The sequence below is a fragment of the Dromiciops gliroides genome, chromosome 1 (genome assembly GCF_019393635.1).
Source record: "Dromiciops gliroides isolate mDroGli1 chromosome 1, mDroGli1.pri, whole genome shotgun sequence".
Taxonomy (NCBI): Eukaryota; Metazoa; Chordata; class Mammalia; order Microbiotheria; family Microbiotheriidae; genus Dromiciops; species Dromiciops gliroides.
In genome coordinates, this window is record NC_057861.1 from 490,488,141 (window position 1) to 490,511,918 (window position 23,778).

At 39.9% G+C, this 23,778-nt stretch overlaps 1 protein-coding gene across 1 annotated transcript in view; it reads right to left on the reverse strand.

Moving 5' to 3' along the window:
• Positions 1–19,479, reverse strand: part of PRPSAP2 (phosphoribosyl pyrophosphate synthetase associated protein 2) — a 65,992-nt gene extending 46,513 nt beyond the window's left edge. The window contains exons 1-4 of the mRNA XM_043972419.1: positions 19,099–19,479; positions 3,368–3,479; positions 3,011–3,163; positions 2,556–2,608 (exon numbers count right to left, since the gene is read on the reverse strand). Of these exons, the coding sequence (XP_043828354.1) occupies positions 2,556–2,608; positions 3,011–3,129 (172 nt within the window). The 5' untranslated portion in view covers positions 3,130–3,163; positions 3,368–3,479; positions 19,099–19,479. The remainder of the gene's footprint in view (positions 1–2,555; positions 2,609–3,010; positions 3,164–3,367; positions 3,480–19,098) is intronic.
• Between the last annotated feature and the right edge of the window lie 4,299 nt (positions 19,480–23,778).

The following is a 23,778-nucleotide window of genomic DNA, read 5'->3' on the forward strand; positions in this document are numbered from 1 at the left end:
TTCCACACTGAGGGTTCCCCTATACCAATGAAATAACAGGTCTGAATAAAAAAAGTAATATTCATTGTGGATAGATTTGTAATCATAAAAAAATTGCAAGCAGGCTTTAAGTCTTACTTATTAAGATATGGTTAAATTATGTATATCACTGTGTCACAAAGCAACAAATACGAAACATACAAAGAAAAACCTAATATGAAGGAATGAAGAACAAAGAAGCAATTAGAATAGACATATTAATTAGACAGAAAATTGCAAAAAAAGTCTAAGGCCAGGTGAAAATAGGAGATAAACAAATATTTTTTAATCTATAAATATTTTTTAGAAAACAATTCTTTGGAGTTTACGGCTTTCTTATGATTATTATTTTGTTTACCCACTTGACTGAGGATGTTTTAGTGATAAAACTATTTTTGGTTTTTGTTTTGGTTTTTTTTTGCAAGGCAATAAGGGTTAAGTGACTTGCCCAGGGTCACACAGCTAGTGTCAAGTGTCTGAGGCTGGATTTGAACTCAGGTCCTCCTGAATCTAGGGCTGGTGCTTATCCACTGCACCACCTAGGTGCCCTGATAAAACTATTTTTAAAGAGGCAGTCAGGTCCTTTTAACTTTTGTTTCTCTTGTAAGTTTAAGTATAAGAATGCAATCAAGATTTTATAAGCCATTTCCTAGTCACCAGTCTTAAAACCTCATCTTGTGCCACCTCCCTTTCCCTAACTAATAAGCACTTAGTTACCAAGTCCTGTATATGCTTGCTCTGAAATATCCCAACTCTACTTTGGTTTCCAATTCAATAAACATTTACTAAGCACCTACAAAGTGCCAGGCACTGTGCTAAGAGCTAGGGATACAATAAAAAGAGTTGATCCTTTTTTTTTGGTTGGTTGGTTTTACAGAGCAATGAGGGTTAAGTGACTTGCCCAGGGTCACACAGCTAATAAGTATCAAGTGTCTCAGGCCAGATTTGAACTTAGGTCCTCCTGAATCCAGGGCCGGTGCTTTATCCACTGTGCCACCTAGCTGCCCGAGATACAATAAAAAGAAAAAGAGTCCCTGCCTTCAACACCTCAACAAGCTTATGATCTAAAGGGGAGAGATGATACACAAAATGAGGCAGGAAGGGGGAAATCATGCACTTCTACTTTCAGTATTTTAAATTAGGCCCTTACTAATCTCAGACCTGGACTATGACAAAGGCTCTAAAGAGGACTGCCTACTTTCTGTCTCATGTTGCACCTGAAACAAAGTGCTAGTCTTGGAGGTCAGGAAGGAATAATTTCAAATCCCAACTCCAGCTTAATAGCTGTGTCTGTCTTCATAAATCTAGCTAAAAATAATAGTAGTTGATTTACCCACGTGCAAATCACTGAAGATTCAGTTTCCTCATCTGTAAAGGGAGAAAATTAGCTACCTCACAGGATTATTGTGAGGTTCAAATTAGCCACATAATAATCCTCCTAATCAAGTCAGTTCCTGCTTAAAAAAAAAAACAAAAAAACTTTCAAGGACTCTTCCCAACAATTACCAAATAAAAATGAAAGGAAATTAAATTATTACGAGCTCTGAGATTTTTCTAGCCCCAGTCCTATTTTTGACATAAGGAAACCAGGGCACAGAAAAATTAAGTGACTTGCCCAAGGTCACAAAAGTAATAAATATCAGAGCTGAGATTCAAATCCAGGTCCTGACTGCAAATCTTGCCACTATATTAATAATAATTTTGTTAATGTTTTCATAATACTTATGTGGCAATGGTTTAAAAACAAACAAAAAATAATATAACCAACTAAAACTCTCTAAATGAACAGCTGATTCAAGCATTTTCACTAAATTGACAGTTCAATTCAATCAGTTGGATGTTTGTTGTTTTCAAACCAAACTGACCAGTTAAGCACTTGTCTAACAAAAGAAGTGAGAGAAACAGCATAATGTAGAGGAGAGGGCACTGAATCTAGAGTTAACTGGGTTAAGAGCCCCAACCACTTACTAGTTGTGGGACCTTAAGCAAGTCACTTAACTTCTTGGTGATTTTGTTTCTTTGCCAGCAAAATGAGATTAGACAGGTCTCAATGACCTTCTAGAGGAACCTTCCTAAGATTCTATGATACCATGATAGAGTACCTCTTGGTGCCCTAAGCAATTCCGCACTATAAATTGCAAAGAAGGTGCTGATCTGCATTGGTAAAGGAGGTACCTAACCAGTAGGTGCATATATGGATGGAATTGTTGGTTTGGTTTAAAAAACATCATACACACTCATTTTTATGTACACATCTCCTCCAAGGGAACTTAAATTCCTGGGAGTACAGAGACCTATTTCATTTTTGTCTTTGTATCTCCAACGCCCAGCATAGTGCCAAGAACACAGAAAGTTGATTAACAAACACTTATAGATTTCTACCCCCATTTTGATGAAGTGACTTGCCAATTAGGTCAAAACATTCAAAACAGTTGTTAATACAGAGGACAATACAATGATAAAGTCAAAAGGAATTTGAATCAATCAACTATGTTACAGAGAAATTAATAGGATAAGAGCATAATATGGTTGCTCACCTCTGTTTGGTTCCTGGTAAACCTGAACTTTGCCCATTTCAACCCCTAGTCTCCTATAAAAAAGGGAAAATTAAAAACATTTTTTAAAAAGCTCAACCAACATTCTTGCCATTAAAATTTAATCTAAAAAAAGATCAAATAGTAGAAATCCTGATAAAGTTAAATATAAGAGGAAACATTTTCTAAAATTGTATTGGAATGTAAATTATAAAATCAATTTTCATGAGGGAAACTAATCTTTCCAAATACAGACAAATAATCCCTAACACCTGTTTTACCCAAACTTGAATATGTGGAAGTTTTAAAGTCAATAGTATTTAAATATTACATGAATAAATAGATCAACTATAAAAACTTTATCTTTAATAGTCATTTGAATGTTAATATTAGTGCTAGTTTACCCACTAAGTTTAAGTTATTGCTGAATAGGTAGTAGCAGCATATTTCATACTTACTCAGCAATTTTCTTTGAAAGTTCCATACAAGATGAATTAGAATTAGCTGAAAACAACACCAGGCCACCCTTAGGTACATTCATGATGGTTGCTAATTCAGAAGGTGCCACACAAAACATCAAAACCTCCTTGGTTTTTTCGATTTCTAGAGTACTGGAAAAACATGCAACATATTTAGGGTTAATATAGATAGATAGATAGATAGATAATGAAATACTTCATTTTCTTATAATAAATTATGATCACCAATCCAAGTTGAAAATTTGTCAGTACTTTCGTGTTACCAAATTCATTACATGTCTGCAATATCATAATTCTATTATTTCTCAATACTATGAAGGATAATTATAAACTTACAAGAAAAGTAGAGCTTAGCTCAGTTGAACCAGTAGGCAGAATTTAAATCCTGCAGAACAGTATTTGAATTAAGAAATAGAGTTGCTGTCATTCTCCAACAACAAAATTCTTCCTGGATTAAAAATGAAAAAATAGAAAATATCAAAAGCAAGGTCCTGGACTGATGTTTCCATAAATAATTATCAAGTTATCTAAACACATCATCAGATGAATAAATAACATCATTTAATTAACAAGTACTTATTGAACACCTCTACCATAGATTAACACTATGACCCTAGAAAGGTAAATTCAAGAGGTTGGAAAAGGAAGTACTTAAGTATTTATATTCTAATGGTGGAGAAAACTGTATCTTCAGAATGTTACTGTCTTCAAAGGTCACAGAATGAATTAAAAAAGATCAAAAAAGGGCCTAAGCATGGTTTTATGTCCTTTGTTTTGAAAGACCAGAGAAAAAAGGAGGGAGAGAGGGATACACTAGAAAAAGCTACATATGGAAAAGTTCCAACTAAACACAAAAACAGAATTCTAAAAATCAAATTAGGGAGAGAACTGAAAACAAAAAAAAACAAAACCCTATTGATTAAATAATACTAGAGCAGGTTTTTCTACAGACAAACCATTACCTAATCTAGTAAAGAAAAAAAAGAAAACCACATTGCTAATCTCTAAAAAGTTAAAAAATCTACAATAAAGAGGAAATAAAGGAAATATTAGAAATTATTTTGTCCAATTAGGTGCCAAAAAAATTGATAACTTAAATAAAATGGATGCATATTTATAAAAAATATAAAATGTGGGGGCAGCTAGGTTGCGCAGTAGATAAAGCACTGGTCCTGGATTCAGGAGTACCTGAGTTCAAATAGGGCCTCAGACACTTGACACTTACTAGCTGTGTGACCCTGGGTAAATCACTTAACCCCCATTGCCCCGCAAAACCCCCCCCACAAAAATATAAAATGTACCATAACAAAACACTCAATAATGCAAGCTCAGGAAAAAAAAAAAGAAAGAAATGAAACAAGTTATAAAAGATTTCTCAAAGGGTAAGACCACAGGATCAAACAGATTTACCAGTAAATTCTCCTAAACATTCAAAAAGCCCCAATTTTACATAAATACCAGAAAAGAAACAAGGGAAAAAAAGAACCAACTTCTCCAAGTTCTACCAAACGTCAATGAGACAAATGGTTCTGAAATCTAAACCAGGGAGAGGATTAAATCAGAGAAATAAAAGCATAGACCAATCTAAAGTTTGAATAAAATAATAGCAAAGAGGCTATAACATATTAGAAAGAATATAAATACTAAACCCAGTTTGGATTTATTGCAGGAATGTAAGATTTGTTCAATATTAGTAAAACCAAAAACCAAAAAAATTACATCATTATTTCAATAGTTGCAAAAAATACTTGACAAAAACACAATACCCTTTTATGTGAGAAAAAAAAAAAGAATTCCAGCCAAGATGGCTGCCTGAACTAGACGTAGATTACCCAACCCCCATATACCCGATTTCAGCAAAAGTCTAAATCAAGTCTAATAAGCTTCACCAATTATGTGAATTCTTATTCCCCAAAACTGCACAAGATCAGCCTGTGGGCAACTAGAAAGGAGACCAACAGTAAAGCCAGGACCAGTACAGACAAACAAGCAGATGGGATGAAGGTCCAAACTAAGGTGGTAGCTGTGTAAGTATTAAGAAGGGGATGAAGAAGAGAAATGTTTTTGAGGTAGACACAGCACAAAAACTAGGCATTGTAAATGATAGTAATGGAATACTACACTGTGGCATAGGAAATGATGAGCAGGATAGTTTCAGAAAAACCTGGAAGGACTTATATGAACTGATATAAAGTTAAGTGAGCTGACTCAGAAAAACACTGTACACAGTAACAGCAATAGTTTAATGATAATCAACTGGAAACTAGGCAGCTCAGTGAATAAGAGTGTTGGCCTCAGACATGTATTAGCTGTGTGACCCTGAACAAAATCACTAAACCCTATTTGCCTCAGTTTCCTCATCTGTAAAATGATGTAGAGGAAGAATTGGCAAACCATTCTAGTATCTTTGCCAAGAAAACCCCAAATGGGATCACAAAGAGTTGGATATGACTGAAAAACAACTCAAAAACAACAGTCATGAGGTCAATGATAAAAAATAAAGGCACATAGATAGATATAGATATACACACACACACAGAGTCACACACATTTGGCATGGATGAATGGATATCAAATATGTAAAGACTTTTTTGTGGTAGCAAAGAGATGGAAACAAAACAGATGGTCATCATTTGGGAAATAGGTAAAGTGTGGTAACATGAACATAATCAAATATTACTGTGCTGTAAGAAATTAATATGAATGCAGAGAAGCACAGAAAGACTTTTATAAACTGACACATAGTGAAATAAGAGCAGAGCCAAGAAAACAACATACACAATGTAATAGGAAGAACTACCACAAAATAAAAAAGGAATGTTGCCAAATTAAAGAAGAATAAGTATAACCTCTCTCCCTTACCCCAAAAAGGGGTATGAGAAAATACCTACATCCACTCCTTTGCAGAGTCTACTAGTATGGAGTATTACATATATTGTCCACTTTTTTCCAACATATTGATTAGTTTTGCTAATTGTTCTTCCTTTTTCGTTTAGCTGTCTTTAAAAAGTATTTTATATGGGATGGCTCTCTGGGAAGGGTATGGGAGGCATACAGGGGAAAATGTAGGACATATAAAAATAAGATATCAATAAAAATGTATATAAAATAAAACTGAGAATTTTGATCAAATGGCCAGACTCAAGAGGTCTGTGATTTGGAAATTTTACTTTAAAAAGTGGAGTGTCAGGGGCGGCTAGGTGGTACAGTGGATAAAGCACCGGCCCTGGATTCAGGAGTACCTGAGTTCAAATCCGGCCTCAGACACTTGACACTTACTAGCTGTGTGACCCTGGGCAAGTCACTTAACCCCCATTGCCCTGCAAAAAACAAACCAACAAACAAACAAAAAGTGGAGTGTCTGGCTAGGAGGGGTTATTTTGAAAAGGCTTCAAATAAAACTTATTTTGAAAGCATTAACTAGCTTATTCCTTTTGGGGGGGGGGCAATGGGGGTTAAGTGACTTGCCCAGGGTCACACAGCTGGTAAGTGTCAAGTGTCTGAGGCCGGATTTGAACTCAAGTACTCCTGAATCCAGGGTCAGTGCTTTATCCACTGTGCCACCTAGCTGCCCCCATTAACTAGCTTATTGATAGGTCAACTGAAAAGCTACAAAGTTTGTCTTCTCTCTCTGGCTCCTAGGGTTTTGCCTACAAAAACCAAATTTTAGATATGATCTGACAAACAGTAAAACTATCTCCTTAAGATGTGGATGATATGCCAGCTTGCCTCTCTTTTTTATTTTATTTTTTGGTTGTTTTTTTTTTTTTTTGGTGAGGCAATTGGGGTTAAGTGACTTGCCCAAGGTCACACAACTAGTTAAGTGTTGCGTGTCTGAGGTCAAATTTGAACTCAGGTCCTCCTGAATCCAGGGCTGGTGCTTTATCCACTGCGCCACCTAGCTGCCCCCAGCTTGCCTCTCTTAAAGTTCATAATCAAATTAACTTTTTTGGCTACTAAATTACACTGTTGAAACAGACTGAGCTAGAATTCCACTCAAACTCCTGATCTTTTTTTTTCCAGATGAATTATCTGGTGTTACCTTTTGCTTTTACATTGAATTAATCCCCTTAATTACTTGCATTTAATTATACCCTTTTAATTTTATTTTTTAAAATCCAAGATAGTTTACATTTGTAACAAGAACCTATTAACGTTGAAGATATAATTTGGGGCAGCTAGGTGGCACAGGGGATAAAACACCGGCCCTAGATTCAGGAGGACCTGAGTTCAAATCTGACCTCAGACACTTGACACTTACTAGCTGTGTGACCATGGGCAAGTCACTTAACCCTCACTGCCCCACCCCACCCCCATCCCCCGCAAAAAACATAGTACTCATACAGCAAAAGTTTTTTACTGAACTACAAAACTTTACAACAGAATAGAATACTAAATCAACTGGGATTTCCTGTGGTATAATGGAAAAAGCACAATATGATTAAGGTCAGAAAACACCTAATTTTCATTTCTACCTCTTCTACTTATTTATCAGAGTGATCAGGTAACTTCTCCCTTTCTATAAAATCAGACCAATATACCTATATGATATAGCTCACAGAACTGATATTAAGGCTCAAAGGAGTATAGTATATTTAGAAGCGCTCTATAAATCATAAGGTGCTATTAAAATGTAAAATATTACTTTCTGAATATTCATCCATTATACCAGAAAGCTAAATAAGAGGGTTGTTTTATGTTAAATTATGTTCCCTGCTGTCCACTTACAATTATACTGTCACACAAATATAGACAGTAGAAGGAAAAGGGTTAAATAGATTAATTTTAAAAGCCTGAATCCAAGTTGGGTTAGCCATGGGCTCATTAGTATTAAGCTTTGATTTCAGGAAGTTAAATTGCTTCACATTTTGTGACAAAAAAGGAAAATGATAATTGCTGAAGGGCCTACAGGATTAGAGACAGAACAACGCACTATTGTGGCAGTGAACTGGTAAAGTCACTCTGGAAGACAATTTGGAACTCTATCTGAAAAGTCACTGAACTGTGTATACTAGGTATTTATCCCAAAGAAATCTAAGACAGAAGGAAAGAACCTTTGCGAACAACAAATATTCATAGCAGCACTTTTTGGGATCAACCCCTAGAAATTAAAAGGGTTGTCACAATAAATTATAAAACAGCTATATAAATTATGGTATATAAACTTAAGGGCATATTATTGTAAAAAATGATTAAAGGAATGGAATCAGAAACCTGATAGGATTTGTATGAACTAATGCAGTGTGAAGTGAACAGAATCAGGAGAACAAGTTATATGATGACAGGACAACAACATGAAAGATGCAAGAACTATGATCAATGAAATCACCAACCAGGGCTCCAGAAAATGAAGATGAATCATGAAAGAAGGCAGAATGAGACAGACATTTTCACAAAAGGTCAACATGTAGATCTGTTTTGTTTTACCATACTTCTTTTTCTTTCTTTTTTTTTTTTTAGTGAGGCAATTGGGGTTAAGTGACTTGCCCAGGGTCACACAGCTAGTAAGTGTTAAGTGTCTGAGGCTGGATTTGAACTCAAGTACTCCTGACTCCAGGGCAGGTGCTTTATCCACTGCGCCACCTAGCCGCCCCTTACCATACTTCTGACAAAGGAGAACTTTTTTTTTTTTTGAGAGGGGGGAAAAGTTATGGAAAGTACAAGTAATGCAATAAAAAACCAAAATGCAAGTTAAAAAAAAATTCACAATGCTTACAATAATGTAATGGTAAAACAATTTTGAAAATATTAAGACTGTTTAAAGCAGTGATCAATTATGCATGACTTCAAAATACTAATAAAGGAGACTAAAGCCAAATGGCTACCTGAAAGCAAGGCTATGCAACCCCCACATACCTACTTCAGCTATGCTCAGAAGTAGAAAGAACAGAGGGCCTCTCTGAGAAAATCCCAAGGGATTCAGAAAGCCTTAGATATATGCTGGGATTTTCAATGCCCCTTAAAGGCCCAGAGGAATGGCAGGAATTAGTATAGGGGACAGCACTCCTGAGTGCTGTATAGGGAGAACAGAAAAGGTTATCTTAGAAAGCTTTTAAAGTCCTTCATAACCTTGTCCTTTTGTCCTTTCCATTTTTCTTACACCTAACTCCCCACTCTCACTCCCACCCTCTGTCTGGCCCTGCCCCCACCTGAATACTCTGTGATCTACTAGTATCCTTGCTGTTCCTCAAACAAGACACTCCATCTCTTGAATCTGAGCATTTTCAATGTTTGCTCCCCATGCCTGGCTTTTGTGGGGTGCTGGGAAGTGGGGGAGGGGGGAGGTGTCTCCTAACTTCCTTTAAGTTCCACCTAAAATCCTACCTTCTAGAAGAAGCCCTTCCTGATCCCCTTTAATGCTAGTGTCTTCCCCCTGTTGATTATTTTCAATTTATCCTACATAGAACATCTTTGCACATAGTTGTTTGCCTATTTCCTCCACTAGAATGTGAGCTCTTTGAAAGCAGGGACTGTTTGGGGTTTTTTCCCACTGAAAAATTTTTAATCATCTTTCCATTCTTCCATTTTTCCTTTTCCCCAATAATAAACATTTTTATTTATAGTTACGAGTTCCAATTTTTATCCCTCCTTCCTCTCCCCCTTCCCTGAGGCAGTAAGCAATCAGATATGGGTTATACATGTGCAATTATGTAAAACATTACCATATTAGTCACTTTGTACAAGAAAACTTGAATAAAAGAAAAAAATAAAAATGAAAAATAGCATGCTTCAGTATGTGTTCAATAAATACCAATTCTTTCTTTGGAAGTGGAGAGTATGTTTCATCAATAATCCTTTGGGATTATCTTGGATCACTGTATAGTTGAGAATAATTACATCATTCACAGTTCTTCATCAAACAGTATTGCTGTCTCTGTGCACAATGTTCTCTTGGTTCTGCTTACTTCACTATACATCAGTTCATACAAATCTTTCCAGGCCTTTCTGAAATCATTCTGCTTGTCATTTCATATAGCACAATAATCTATCACCATCATATACCACAGCTTGTTTAGTCATTCCCCAATTGATGAGCATTCCTTTGATTTCCAATTCTTAGCCACCACAAAAAGAGCTGCTATAAATATTTTTGTACAAATAGGTCTTTTTCTCTTTGCCGGGATGGCTTTGGGATATGACTAGCAGTGGTATTGCTGGCTCCTTACCTTGCTCAACTTGAAACTGCTTTCTATAAAGTTATCCATTTTGTCAACTCTGCTGTCTCCTCAGTTCTCATTTCTTGACCTCTCTGCATTTGTCACTGTTGACTATTTTCTCTGGGGTTCTGTGACACTGGTCTCTTTGTAGATATGATCACTCCTCAGCTTCCTTGGCTGGATTGTTATACAATCTTGCCCCTTTGTCCTGTCTATTTTTCCTTCAAACATCTCATCTATTTGCCCCCTTCTCTGCTCCAACGCTGTTACCACCCTAGTGTAAGACCTCATAACCATACACCTGGGACTACTGCAATAGCCAACTTGTTGGACTTCCTTCCTCAAGTTTCTCCCCACTCCCGCCCAGCTGTCAAACTGATCTTCCTAAAGCCCACATCTGACTGTCACCTATCAATTCAATCTACTCTAGGGGCTCCCTCTTACCTCCAGGATCAAATCTAAAATTCTCTTTAGCTTCCAAAGCCCTTCGTAATTTGACCCCCTTGACTCACCTTTCCAGGCCTTTTATACCTCATTCCTCTCCAGATATTCTACAATCCAGTGATACTGTCCTTTGTGCTATTCCTCACACCTAGCACTCCATCTCTGGACTCTATCTAGATTTTCCCTGGTTACCTCCCATGCCTAGAATTCTCTTCCTCTTTATCTCTGCTTCCAGGATTCCTTAGATTCTTTCAGTCTCAGCAAAAATCCCATTTTCTACAAGAAGCCTTTCCCAATCCACCTTAATGTTAGTGCATTCCCTCTGTTGATCATCACCAATTTATCCCTTATAGATATTGTTTGTACACAGCTGTTTGCATACTATGAGCTAGACCCATTAGACTGTGAACTCCTTGAGATTAGAGATTGTCTTTTGCCCTTCTTTTATCCCCCAATGCCCAGCACATAACATGCCCTTAATGAATTCTGCCTGCCTGATCTCAACTATGGATGTACCTGAAGGCTCTGTACAGGTCATCCCCTTCTCTTCTCTCTTGATTCTCCCATCAGCTTTAATTATTATTTCTATGGAGAACATTTCCCAATCTATATGTATAGCTCTAGTCTTGTTTCTGAAATACATTCCCTCATTCCCAACTGCCAATTAGACATTTTGAACTGGATTTCCCCATGGCATCCAGAACTTAACAAATCTGAAAGAGAATTTGTTATCTTTCTCTCCAAACCTACCTCTCTTGTAAATTTCCCTACTTCTGTCAAGAGCAATACAGTTTGTTTTGTTTTTTTAGTTATAGGGAAGTTCAGAAGGGAGGAGGATTTGGGGGGAAAGATGAGTTCAGTTTCTGACAGAATTAGTAGGATATATTATTAGTAATATATCTATAGTGCTCTCCAGGCTGAGATGTCCACTAAGCAGCTGAAGATGGGAGAGTAGATTTTAGGAGAGGAGTTAGAGCTGGATACATATAGATCTGAGAATCATAAGCATACAGATGATAATTGAAAACATGGGAACTGATGAGATCACTAAGTGAAATAGTAAAGGGAGAAGAGGAAGATCCAGAAGAGAGCCCTAGGGGACACTCTATCCATTTCACCATGCTGCCTCTTATTTATATATACCTTTAACATTCAAGTTAAATATATACTTAAAAAAATAAGCTGTAAAAAATAGATTCAGTTTCATATGCAGTCCTTTTTTCTGTTCTGTTCTTTATATTCAGAAATGTTCATATTCATTGAAGTTTGCTAAGTTCTTAAAAAAAATCTAGGTTGTAAAGCTGGGTGACTGGAATTAATCAGCTAACAATTAAGTGCTAACTATATATTATGTTTCATACACTGTACTAATCAATAGAACAGATAAAATCTAGTCTCTATGGTCAAAGAATTTAAATTCTAATGGGAGGGGCAGCTAGGTGGCGCAGTGGATAGAGCACCGGCCCTGGAGTCAGTAGTACCTGAGTTCAAATCCAGCCTCAGACACCTAACACTTACTAGCTGTGTGACCCTGGGCAAGTCACTTAACCCCAATTGCCTCATTAAAAAAAAAAAATGCTAATGGGAGAGGTAGCTAGGTGGGGCAGTGGATAGAGCACCAGCCCTGGATTCAGGAGGACCTGAGTTCAAATCTGACCTCAGACACTTAACACGTATTGCTGTGTGACCCTGGGCAAGTCACTTAACCCCAATTGCCCCACCAAAAAGAAAATTCTAATGGGAAAACATGTAAGTCATTATGTAAATTGTTCTCCTGGTTCTCTTTATATGTACTCAAAAGTACATAGAGAATATATACAAAATGAATACAAGGTAGCCCTGTCCTGGGCCCCCTTCTCTCTCAATATTCTCTCCTGGTAACCTCTCAATGTAGATGACTCACTGATCTATATATACCTGCCCAATCTCTCCAGGAACTTCAATCCCTCTTCAACAATAGCCTATTGGACATTTCAAACTGGATGTCCCAGAGACATCTCAAACTCATCCAAATATCCAAAACAGAACTTACTATCTTTCCCCATAAACCCATCCTCTTCTAAACTTCCTTATTTCTGTCAAAGTCACTACCATTCTTTCAAGTCTTCCAGGTTTGTAACTGCCCTCAAAGTGGAATTTGAACACAAGTCATCTTGACTCCAGAGCCAGTGCTCTTTTCACTACACCAAGCAAAGGGACAAGAAATCTAGAACAGGGGGCAGCTAGGTGGCACAGTGGATAAAGCACTGGCCCTGGATTCAGGAGGACCTGAGTTCAAATCCGGCCTCAGACACTTGACACTTACTAGCTATGTGACCTGGGCAAGTCACTTAACCCCCACTGCTCCACAAAAACCAAAGAAACAAACAAACAAACAAACAAAAAAAAAAAAAACAAGAAATCTAGAACAGAACTGGTAAGGACCAGAGGTTATATGAATTGAAATATGAGAGATGGTACGGATGTAGAATGGACAATATGAGGGAGGGTGGGAAGAAATAACATTACTCTCCTCCACATACTCTATGCTCCACCCAAACTGGTCTATTGTCAATCTCTCAACTTGTACCTTTGATCCCCTCCTATCTCTTCAGTAGATTACCTTACCTCCTGTCCGCACTCCCAATCTTCTCTTAAAGTTATATTCTTTTCCTAAATCATATTAATTTCCCCAGCCTCAAAAAAAACCCCACCTTTGGGGCAGCTAGATGGCGCAGTGGATAAAGCACAGGCCCTGGATTCAGGAGGACCTGAGTTCAAATTTGGCCTCAGACACTTGACACGTACTAGCTGTGTGACCCTGGGCAAGTCACTTAACCCCCCACTGTCCCACCCAAAAAACCCCACACCTTTGATTCTACCATCCCATCCCCCTCAAATTATTGTTCCTACCTCTCCTCCTCTACATAAACTTCTCAAAAATCTATTTCTACTCTTTGACTCTACTTAGTTCCCACTTCCAAACTCTTTTATTTAATCAGACTTCTGACCTGATCACTCAAATGAAACTGCTTTCTACAAACTAATATTGGCCAAATTCAATGGCCTTTTCTCTATCTTCATCCTTCTTGACTTCTCCACAGCATTTAATGCTGTTCATCATCTTCATCCTAAATATTCTTTCTTTTCTGCATTTTCATTATAGCACTCTGGCTTGGTACTCCTACCTTTCTAGCCACTTAGTTCTTCATCTCTTTCAGATCAACATTCATAATCCATCACCTAACAGTGGTTGTACTCCAAGATTCTGTCCAGAACTCATTGATCTTCTCTCTCTTCACCTTTTTTTTGGTAATCTCAACAGTTCTTTTGGGTTCTCTGCAGATAACTTTGCTATATCCCTACATCCAGTCCCTCTCCCTGAGATCCACATCAAATTGCCTTTTGATATCTTTAAACTTAATTGTCCCATAGTTATCTCAAATTCAACATGTAACACAAAAACAGAATCAGTTCACCTCCAGCTTTCCCCACAAATTACATGTCTTTTTCTATAGTAGGTACCACTATCCTTGGTTATAACTTAGACCTGGAAGGTGAAGTCATTTAATCCTACCCTCTCATTTTACAGATGAAGAAACTGAGACCCAAAGAGGTTAAGTTACTTGCCCAAGGTCACACAGATATAAGGGTCAGAGCTGAAATGTGTTCCTAGACTGTCAATAAATACCAAATCAGGGGCAGCTAGATGGCGCAGTGGATAAAGCACCGGCCCTGGAGTCAGGAGGACCTGAGTTCAAATCTGGCCTCAGACACTTAACACTTACTAGCTGTGTGACCCTGGGCAAGTCACTTAACCCCAATTGCCTCACCAAAAAAAAAATTTAATTAAAAAATAAATACCAAATCCAACCCTTTTTTTCACTGTACCCTGTTTCCATTATACTCACACAGGCACCAGTAGCCCAGATCCTCATCATCCCTAAGTTGGACCATTTCAACAGCTTCCTAACTGGCTGTAGGATGTAGGGAACTACATTGTCTCCTGCTTCTCCAATCCATCTTCCACACGAACAGTTGTCAGTAAAATTCCCAAAGCTCAAGTATCACCACATCACTCCCTCTGCTGAAAATGTTGCAGTGGTTCCTTTACTACTTTTAGACTAAAATACAAACTCCTGTTAAGCACTTATAGCCCTTCATAATCTTGCTCCAGACTACCATTACAGTATTTTTAATAGCCTACCTATCTCATATAGAACATTCAATCTCCTAGAATGCGTTCTCTCCATTCTTCAACTTTACCTCTTAGAATCTCTAGCTCACAATGTACTCATAAGCTGTTGGTGGAGCTATGAATTAGCCCAACCATTCTGGGAAGTAATTATGAATTAATTTTTTTAAAAGGTCACTAAATTGACCATATCTTCTGACCCAGGGATCCCATTTCTAGGCATATACCCAAAGGTCAATGACAGAAAAGTCTCTCATATAATAATCATAGCTGGGTTCTTGATTCTTGGTACCCAAAGGCTATTATCACTTTTTGTGATAGCAAAGTGCTAGAAACAAAGCATTTGACTATCAATCAGGAAATGGTTAAACAAATTGAGATACAAAGATGTAATGTAATACTACTGGGTCAAAAGAATCACTGTATACTAAGAGTTCAGAGAAGCATGAAAAGACATAAACTAATGCAGAGTGAAGTAGAACCAGGAAAACTATACAAGACTATAACAATGTAAATAGAATAAAAAACCAAAACTAAGCACTATTTAATGGTAATAACTAAGGTTTGTCTTGGAAAAGAGCTGAGAAAATGTGACTCCTTTTCCTGGGGATGAGGAGGGTCATATGGGTGTGAAATGTTACATATAACTGTCACACAGGGTCAATATATTGATTAATTTTGCCAAACTGCTTTGTTGTTTTTCTTTTTAAATCTGTTATAAGGGATGACTCAAGAACCAGGAGATCAATTCATACAAGAAGTACAACACTATAAATAACAACTAAAAGACTTAAGAACTATGGTCAACAAAATGACCACTTCCTACCCCCAAAGAATGATGACAAATCATGCTTCTCACAGTTTGGCATTTGCAATGGATTGGAGAGAGGTTCGTTTTCAGACACAACCAATATATGTATTTGTTTTGAATGACAATGCTTATGTTATAATGGGAGGGGCTTTATTTTGTGGGGGAGTGATCAAGGGAGAAAAGATGGAAAAGAGCATCCATGAATCATTTATTATTATTATTATTATTTTTAAGTGAGGCAATTGGGGTTAAGTGACTTGTCCAAGGTCACACAGCTAGTAAGTGTTAAGTGTCTGAGGCCGGATGTGAACTCAGGTCCTCCTGACTCCAGGGTGGGTGCTCTATCCACTGTGCCACCTAGCTGCCCCTCCATGAATCATTTAAAAAAAAAATAAGCAGAAATTCATTTAGAAGAAAACACCAAGATAAAGCACCGGCCCTGGATTCAGGAGAACCTGAGTTCAAATCCAGTCTTGGACACTTGACACTTACTAGCTGTGTGACCCTGGGCAAGTCACTTAACCCCCATTGCCCCACAAAAAAAAAAAGAAGAAACACCAACAAGCAGAACAGTATGGGAATTACAATGTTAAATTTGAATTATCCCCTCCCCAAAACCTGCATAGTATGAAAAAGCAGAGTATAAAAAACAGAAGTTCAATTTCATATACAATTCTTTTTTTTGTTCTTTGTATACTGAAATGTTCAACTTTGCTTATGTTTACTAACTTCATAATAAAAATAAAAATTTAATTTAAAAGAAATGTGACTCATGGGAGAAGGATCATATTCTAAAATGTAATGATATTTTTAAAAAAAAGCCATCAGTAAAAAAGAAAAGGAGGGGGGGCAGCTAGGTGGCGCAGTAGATAGAGCGCTGGCCCTGGAGTCAGGACTACCTGAGTTCAAATCCAGCCTCGGACACTTAACACTTACTAGCTGTGTGACCCTGGGCAAGTCACTTAACCCCAATTGCCTCACATAAAAAAAAAAAAAGGAGGGAAATAATCCCTAGTTTCTATCAAAGCTCAGCTCAAGTGCCAGCTTCTACAAGAGGTTTTTCCTAATCTTCTCCAGCTGTGTGCTTAGCTAGCACACTGTCCCTGTCTCTCTCTCTTTCTCTTTCTCTCTCTATATGTGTTGTTTCCCTGATACAATGTAAATTCCTTGTAGTAAGAAATTATTTCTTATTTTTTGTCTCATCTCTGGAGCCTGACAGTGCCTGGAATACACTAAGCAGGCACTTAACTAAATTTTCTAACAATATAAAAACTTAATAAAATCATTTTAAAGTAATTTAAGAGTAAAGAATTTCTAGAATCAAAATCCATAACAAAACATTGTGCAAAAAATGCTAGACTTGAACTGGGTTTGAATTATAGTTCCAATATTTGTGTGACCACTTAAGTAATCACACAACATGGAAGACAGTTGCACTACCCACTTCACAGTAAAGAAAATATTTTGTAAAATGCTTGTTTGCTAAATATAACTATTATTGTTGTTATTATTACTATTATGAAACTTCCTTCACAAAGTCCTATCCCAATTACTGGGTTCTCATTGAAGAACAGTCTGTGGCAGTTTCTACCATGTTGGAAAGGCTTCAAACACAGTCGAGGTAACTGATTATGATTGCTAAGTACCTGCCTAGTTAAGTACAGAGCAGCTCATTTCCAGCAAACTGGCCATTTGGTGAATTCTTTGGCCATAACAACTATTATCATGAATCCCATCCAAATGATGCAAGGAAACAGTGTTAAGAGGAAAATTTTTTTTTAAAAAGAGGAAAATAAAAACATTTTTCTTCTGGTTAACATAAAATGCCATTACTGGTTAGGCCTGAGAATTAACAGTAGAACTGTTCTTGTTTGTTTTCAGCCCTTGCCTCCTAGCTGATTCACTAATTGAGAGGCCTGAGCTAAACTTAAGAAAAAAAAATTACAGCAAAATGAAGACAGTCTAGGTCATTTATCAACATCATATAATTTTCCCCATGCCTCACATTTCATGGACAGTTCCCTTGAGAAGTTTTCACTCAGGGAGCCCACAAGAGAGAAATTTTAAGTAGGCCATTAATACTCTAAATCCTAGTTTCTTAAACTGGTTCTTGACCCCATATTGTATAACTGAATGTGGGGATCAAGAAAAATTTGGCAACAGTAAAAGGTTATTTTATGTATTACGTTATCTATTTTATATACCTATATACCTGGAGTCATGTAACAATTTCTCAGGCAAAAAGGGGTTGAGAGTGGAAAAAGTTTAAGAAGCCCTGCTCTAAACGACCCTTTAGACTGCTAGAAAGAAGTACTGTTCAGTCATGAAGGACCCTATCTGGGACTTTCTTGGCAGAGATGCTGGAGTGGTTTACCATTTCCTTCTCCAACTTATTTTACAGACGAGGAAACTGAGGCAAGGAGGGTTAAGTGATTGGCCCAGAACTCAGGAAGAGGAAGGAGGAGTCTTCCTGGCCATTCTATACGCTGCGCCACCTACCTGCCCTATCTCGAGGGAAGGAAAAAGGGTGAAATGGTAAATCTGGGCTCAGGGAGTATATCTTAAGACTTCGAACTGCCGTGGTATTACTTAGAACCTGAGGTCCTGCAAAATATTTTTATAACGATTTCGATACAGCTTAGGTTTCAAAGCAGCTAAAGTAGCCCAGTCCACAGAGCACTGGACTTGAAGTCAGGAAGACTTGGCTTCAAATTTGGCCTCACACACAAGGTGTGTGACTAGGTAAGTCAAATGAGGTCCTCATCTGTAAAAATAGGGGTAACAACTGTACCGACCTCCCAGGGTGGTTGTGAGGATCAAATGAGATAACTTGTATCGTGTTTTGCAAACCTTAAAGGGTCTTTGTAATACTACTTTATTTTACGCATTTAAAAGCATTATAACATAAAAAGATTAGAAATCCCAAATGTAGAACCTTCCAATCAGTCAACAAGTATTTATTAAGAGCTAGCAGGGCCTGGGGATACAAAATACAAAAGTAAGTCAAATCCCTTACCCTCCAGGAATTTATCTTCTAAAAAAAAATTAGCCCCAATTCCACGATAAAGGTGTACCTATCACCTCTAGAGTATCGGGGGGAGGGGAGCGCAGGGGACCAAGACACCCCCCACCACCACTCAGCCCCCAGGGAAAATGCTGAATGGGCCATAAAAATACTAGCTATTACTATTCTAGGAGATGCAGGGGGTGGGGCATCCCTGCCTTGGGGACCCCTACCCACATTCTCTAGAAACTGGGAGAACCGCCGCCTCTAGTAAAAAGACATTCCCTCCATCTTTCCTGGTCAGAGAGGACCCCCCCACACACACACACTCCTTTCCTCTTCTTAGTTCCAATTCCCAGTGAACCGAGAGCCCGGAGCAAGCTCTGCCCCGGCCCAGCCGCCCGGGGAGATGGGATCAGTCACGGCTGGGGAGGGAGCGCCCCGGCCCCGCACCTGTCCCGGTACCCAGCCAGTCACCTGTCCGCCGGGCCGCTCCTCCCAGCACTGCCTCCGCTGAGCCGAGCCTCCCGCCGCGCCCCGAGCCGGCCCAGCTCCCAGCAGCTGCCGCCGCCAGTCGCCACTGGAGCCGCCGCCACCCAAACGAGAAAGCACCGGGTCCCCTGTTGGCGACTCTCGCAGCAAAATGGCGGCTCCGTGTGCGTGAGTGGCGCCCGCTCCGCTCCCGGAGACCCGGGGGCGGGGCCAGGGCCCCAGAGGACCCCGCCCCCAGCGCCCGTGCGAGCCAGTCCACGAGGCTGGCAGGGGGCAGGGAGGAAAGGGGGCTAGGAGGGTACTTGGGTAGGGGAAGGGGAAGGGGAACGGGACTAGGAGGGGCTCCAAGGAGGACGGGGAAACGAAGGAGCCTGGAAGGGGAGCGGAGGGAACGTGGGAGGGAAGAGGAGGATGGAGGGGGAGGGCACAAGGATGAAGAAGGAGGAGGGCCCACGAGGGGCAAGGGGGGAGCCTAGACGGCCTGAAGGAAGGAGTGGGGTAGTGGGCCTGAGAGACGAGCATGGGGACGGAGAGAAGGCAAGGGGGTAGAAGGAACTTAGGAAGTTTCATAGAAAAAGTAAAAGAGAAGGAATGAGCAGGGATGCTGAGAGTGGAGGTGGGAGGAGTGTAGGGAGGGCGGGGAGTGTTGGGCTTGTATGGAATAAGACCTTACCTTAGTACAATATGGAAAGTATACATTCCGCTACTGAGCTAGAGAACGAGAGCAATGGAGGGCCGAGATGTGCGAATTGTTTAAAGTACAGACCAAAGAGAACAAAGTACGATGGTAACCATACTCTCTAGGACCATGGAACCGCAAGGATGTTGTTCATGAATTTCAGATGTCTGTGAACTTGGATGGGGGGATATTATTTATTTTGACTAGCCTCTCAATGAAATTTAGCATTTCCTGCAATTATGATTTTTTTTTTAATTCTGAGAGGGGATCCATAAGCTTCAGCAGACTGCCAAAGGGGTCGAAGACACACAAAAAGGTAATAACCACAAATTTACTAAGAACTGACTATCCCCTCCCAGTGATTCCCCACCTTACTCCTTGGACTTTATGTTATTATGTAAAAGGATCCATATACGTTAAGTAGTTTCTATTGAGAGTTGAGCGGCTTCTACTCAACTCAAGGGCAGTCTCTTAGTTCCCGTAGTTCTGTTACCCCATAAAAACCCAGTCCTTGGTTCCCATCTTTGGCTATTCCTAGCATGTTGTTTTACGACCCACAAGCTATAGTTCCTCTTCCCTGATTAAAGACCTTATTTTCTCCTATATTGTTTCCTTAATTTCCAGGTTAAAGGTCAATAACTTCTCTTATAGACTTTTTCTGACTTCCAGTTCTGTTGGATTTTTTCCCCCATCAAAAAAGTAGGAGTGATTTGTCTTATATAAGTTCTACATGGAATTACAAAGGAAGCAATTGGTCTTGAATATTGCTTATGGAAGAGCTGCTAGGAAGAGCAGGTAACAAACTGCATTTTGCCTCATTTGGACTTTGCTGATTCATTTGATTAATAACAAAATATAGAATGCCCATTGTCTGGGAGAAGTAAAATGGTAGTAAAAGTCCTATATTGGATTGTAGAGATAAAATTTCTGGATCAGACAGGCTAGCCGGGATAGATCTCCCTTGGGCGATAACTCCCAGCTGGTGTGACCCAGGGTGTGGTATTCCATCTCTCTGTTTTTGTGGTGAGCTTATTCAGGGTATTTGGACCTCTGCCTTTTCTTTTTCCTTTTGTTTCAGCCTGTGCACTTCTTTTGGCTTTCATGGAAGAGTGGAAATCAACAAGATGACACTAAGACCATGGATCTTTCCTGGAGTTAAACACTATTTAGATAGAGAATTTAATTATGCAGGGCTTTGCCCCCAAATAAAAACTCAGGAGACTTGAAAAATAATGTTAAATAGGGAATATTTTAAACAGAAAACAGTGTAATGGGGGGAAATGGGGTACAGGTTGGGGTTAGGGTATGGGGTTCTTGGGAATTCCTCTTTAAAGAATTACACCCTCTTGCACACAAAAGTAGTTAGAATAAGGTGGTAGTTTATTTAGGAGCAAGGGAAGGGAAGGGTGGGCGGAGGAAAACCATGATAGAAAGCCTTGGACTTTTTCATGGGGAGATTGGCATAAAGCACATGGCTCAGAGGTACCAAATCTCCTCAAACAGGAGACTGGAAAGTACTTTTATAGAGGCCTGATGGGGGTGGATCATCTGCCTGTGGAAAGTTCCTTTAGTGAAGGTGGACCATCCCCCACTGGTGGTAGCTGGGGGAATTGGGTGAGGAGTGGAGGACCATCCCCCACTGGTAGTGACTAAAGGAATTGGGTGAGGGGTGACTACAGAGAACCCCACAAAGTTTATAGATGGCTTTAAGTCTGTGACACTGGAGTTTGACCTTTCCTGGACCGATTTGCAAATTATTCTTGCCAGCTGTTGTACCCCTGACGAGAAAAAACAAATTTGGGACCTGGCAGTACAAGTTGGGGATGAACACTCGCAGGTTGGAAATTGGGTTGGTGTCCCTGGATTTACAGCTGTCCCAGTCATAGAACCGAGATTGTGAGGGAAAAACTCATCCTCTTCTCAATAATTCTCAGGAACTCAGCAGGGAGGTGACAAAGGCTTTATTTTCTTCTCATGAGAAGGAGGCACCCTAGTGTGCAGCTATTGGGTGCCCAGAAAAGGGGGCTCGCAGGCCCTGTTTTATATCCTAGTCCCTAACGCGAATGGACCTTCCCCTTTTTCATCACTGGTCAGGGTTACAATCTACGAGCAAAAACTAGCTAATCAGAACGCAGTATTCCCACCCCTCTTCCTTGTATGGGCATAACTCAGGAGTGGACCTTATACTTCCTTATATGGACAGAACTCTGGAGAGGACCTAATTGAGACCAGGGCTCCTTGAACCATGTGACCTTGCTAACCTGAGGGGGAAGGAGGGGATCTAAGACCTTTGTCCTACAAACAGGTCTGGGGAGTATGACTGACTGTTATATCCATATTTAGAGGAGACAACCGCCCATTTCTCACAGAGATGGAACTATGATAACAGGGAAGACAGGGCTCCTAGAAATCACATGGTCACTTGCCTAGTTGAGGGAATGAGAAGGGGGGTTAAGAAACAAGTCAATTATGGAAAGGTGAGGGAGATAACACAGGGGTCTGATGAAAATCCTGCCGTCTTCATGAGCCGCTTAGCAGACTCTCCGAACAAATATACTAACCTAGACCCCCAAAGAGATGTAGGAATAACTGTCCTCAATATTCATTTTATCAGCCAGTCTGCTCCTGACATTAGGAGAGAACTCCAGAAGTTAGACTGGGGTCCCCAGATCCCATCCTCACAACTCCTTGATATTGCTTTTAAGATTTTTAATAACAGGGACCTTGCCGTAGCCAAAGAGAGAGAAAAGATGGCTTGTGCCCACTCCATAGACCAAGCTTATATAATAGCAGCAGCCATCACCACATCTGCTACCAGCAGAACTCTGGCTGGCCGACATTCTGGCAGCTGCAGTAAACCGGGACACAGAAGTGGGGGATGCCGCACGAAGGTGAGGTCAGCTCTCCTACCTCTTTGTCCTCAGGGCAGCACCCAAGAGATCTGCTCTGCAGCTTGCTCTCCTGGCCAGCATCGTGTCAGGCCTATGGCCACTCTGGACATAGGAGGCAAGCCTAGGAATGGTTTTGGGGCGACCTCTGTCTTATTCTCTGGTTCAGGTCCTAGCATGCAATCAAGGCACAAAGTGGGGATAGGATAAAGGGACCCTAAATGTAGACAGACACTACCTATCACAGAATTAGGCTTGATTTGATTACTTAACTCTGGTAAAGCAGGCCACACCCTGTCCTGCAAAAAAAAGGTCCCACTTGACTCCTGATCTGATAAAGTCCCTTTTCCTTTTTGCTCTGGTCAGTTTTAATTTTTTTGTTTAAGTCTGTTCCATCTAGGCTCAAGGATTCATGACACTGTGCCTACTTGTTGCCTCTGGACTCTCTGGGCCCCTCACAACTCCGTGCATTCCAGGCCTTCTCCACTTCTCTCCCCTCCCCGTCCCTTGCGCCCGTGATTTCTTTGACCCCCGGTCAGCATGAAGCAGTTTCAGAAGAATCTTTGTCTCCTTTCCTTACATATAGAGAAGTGGGGAATGTCATGGGGTGCAGAGCACCCCAGAAGTTCTCTGGGGCACACCAAGGAATCTTCTCCTTGAGAAACTAAACCAGAGGACAGATAACACCTAGAGAGATAAGCTGAACCAAATTGGACTGAGCTAGCTTTGGAATCTTACTCTTCATTCTGGTCTCCCTTACCCTGGGGAGATAAATTTGGGTGTGACTGCGGCCTTTGTGTTCTGGAGTGGGATCCGTAGCCACCCCTAACCCAATTCCTCTAGTCACTACCAGTGGGGGATGGTCCTCCACTCCTCACCCAATTCCCCCAGCTACCACCAGTAGGGGATGGTCCTCTCTCACTAAAGGAACTTTTCACGGGCAGATGGTCCACCCCCATCAGGCCTCTATAAAAGTACCTTCCAGTCTCCTGTTCGAGGAGATTTGGTACCTCTGAGCCATGTGCTTTATGCCAATCTCCCCATGAAAAAGTCCAAGGATTTCTATCATGGTTTCCCTCCCCCCACCCTTCCCTTCCC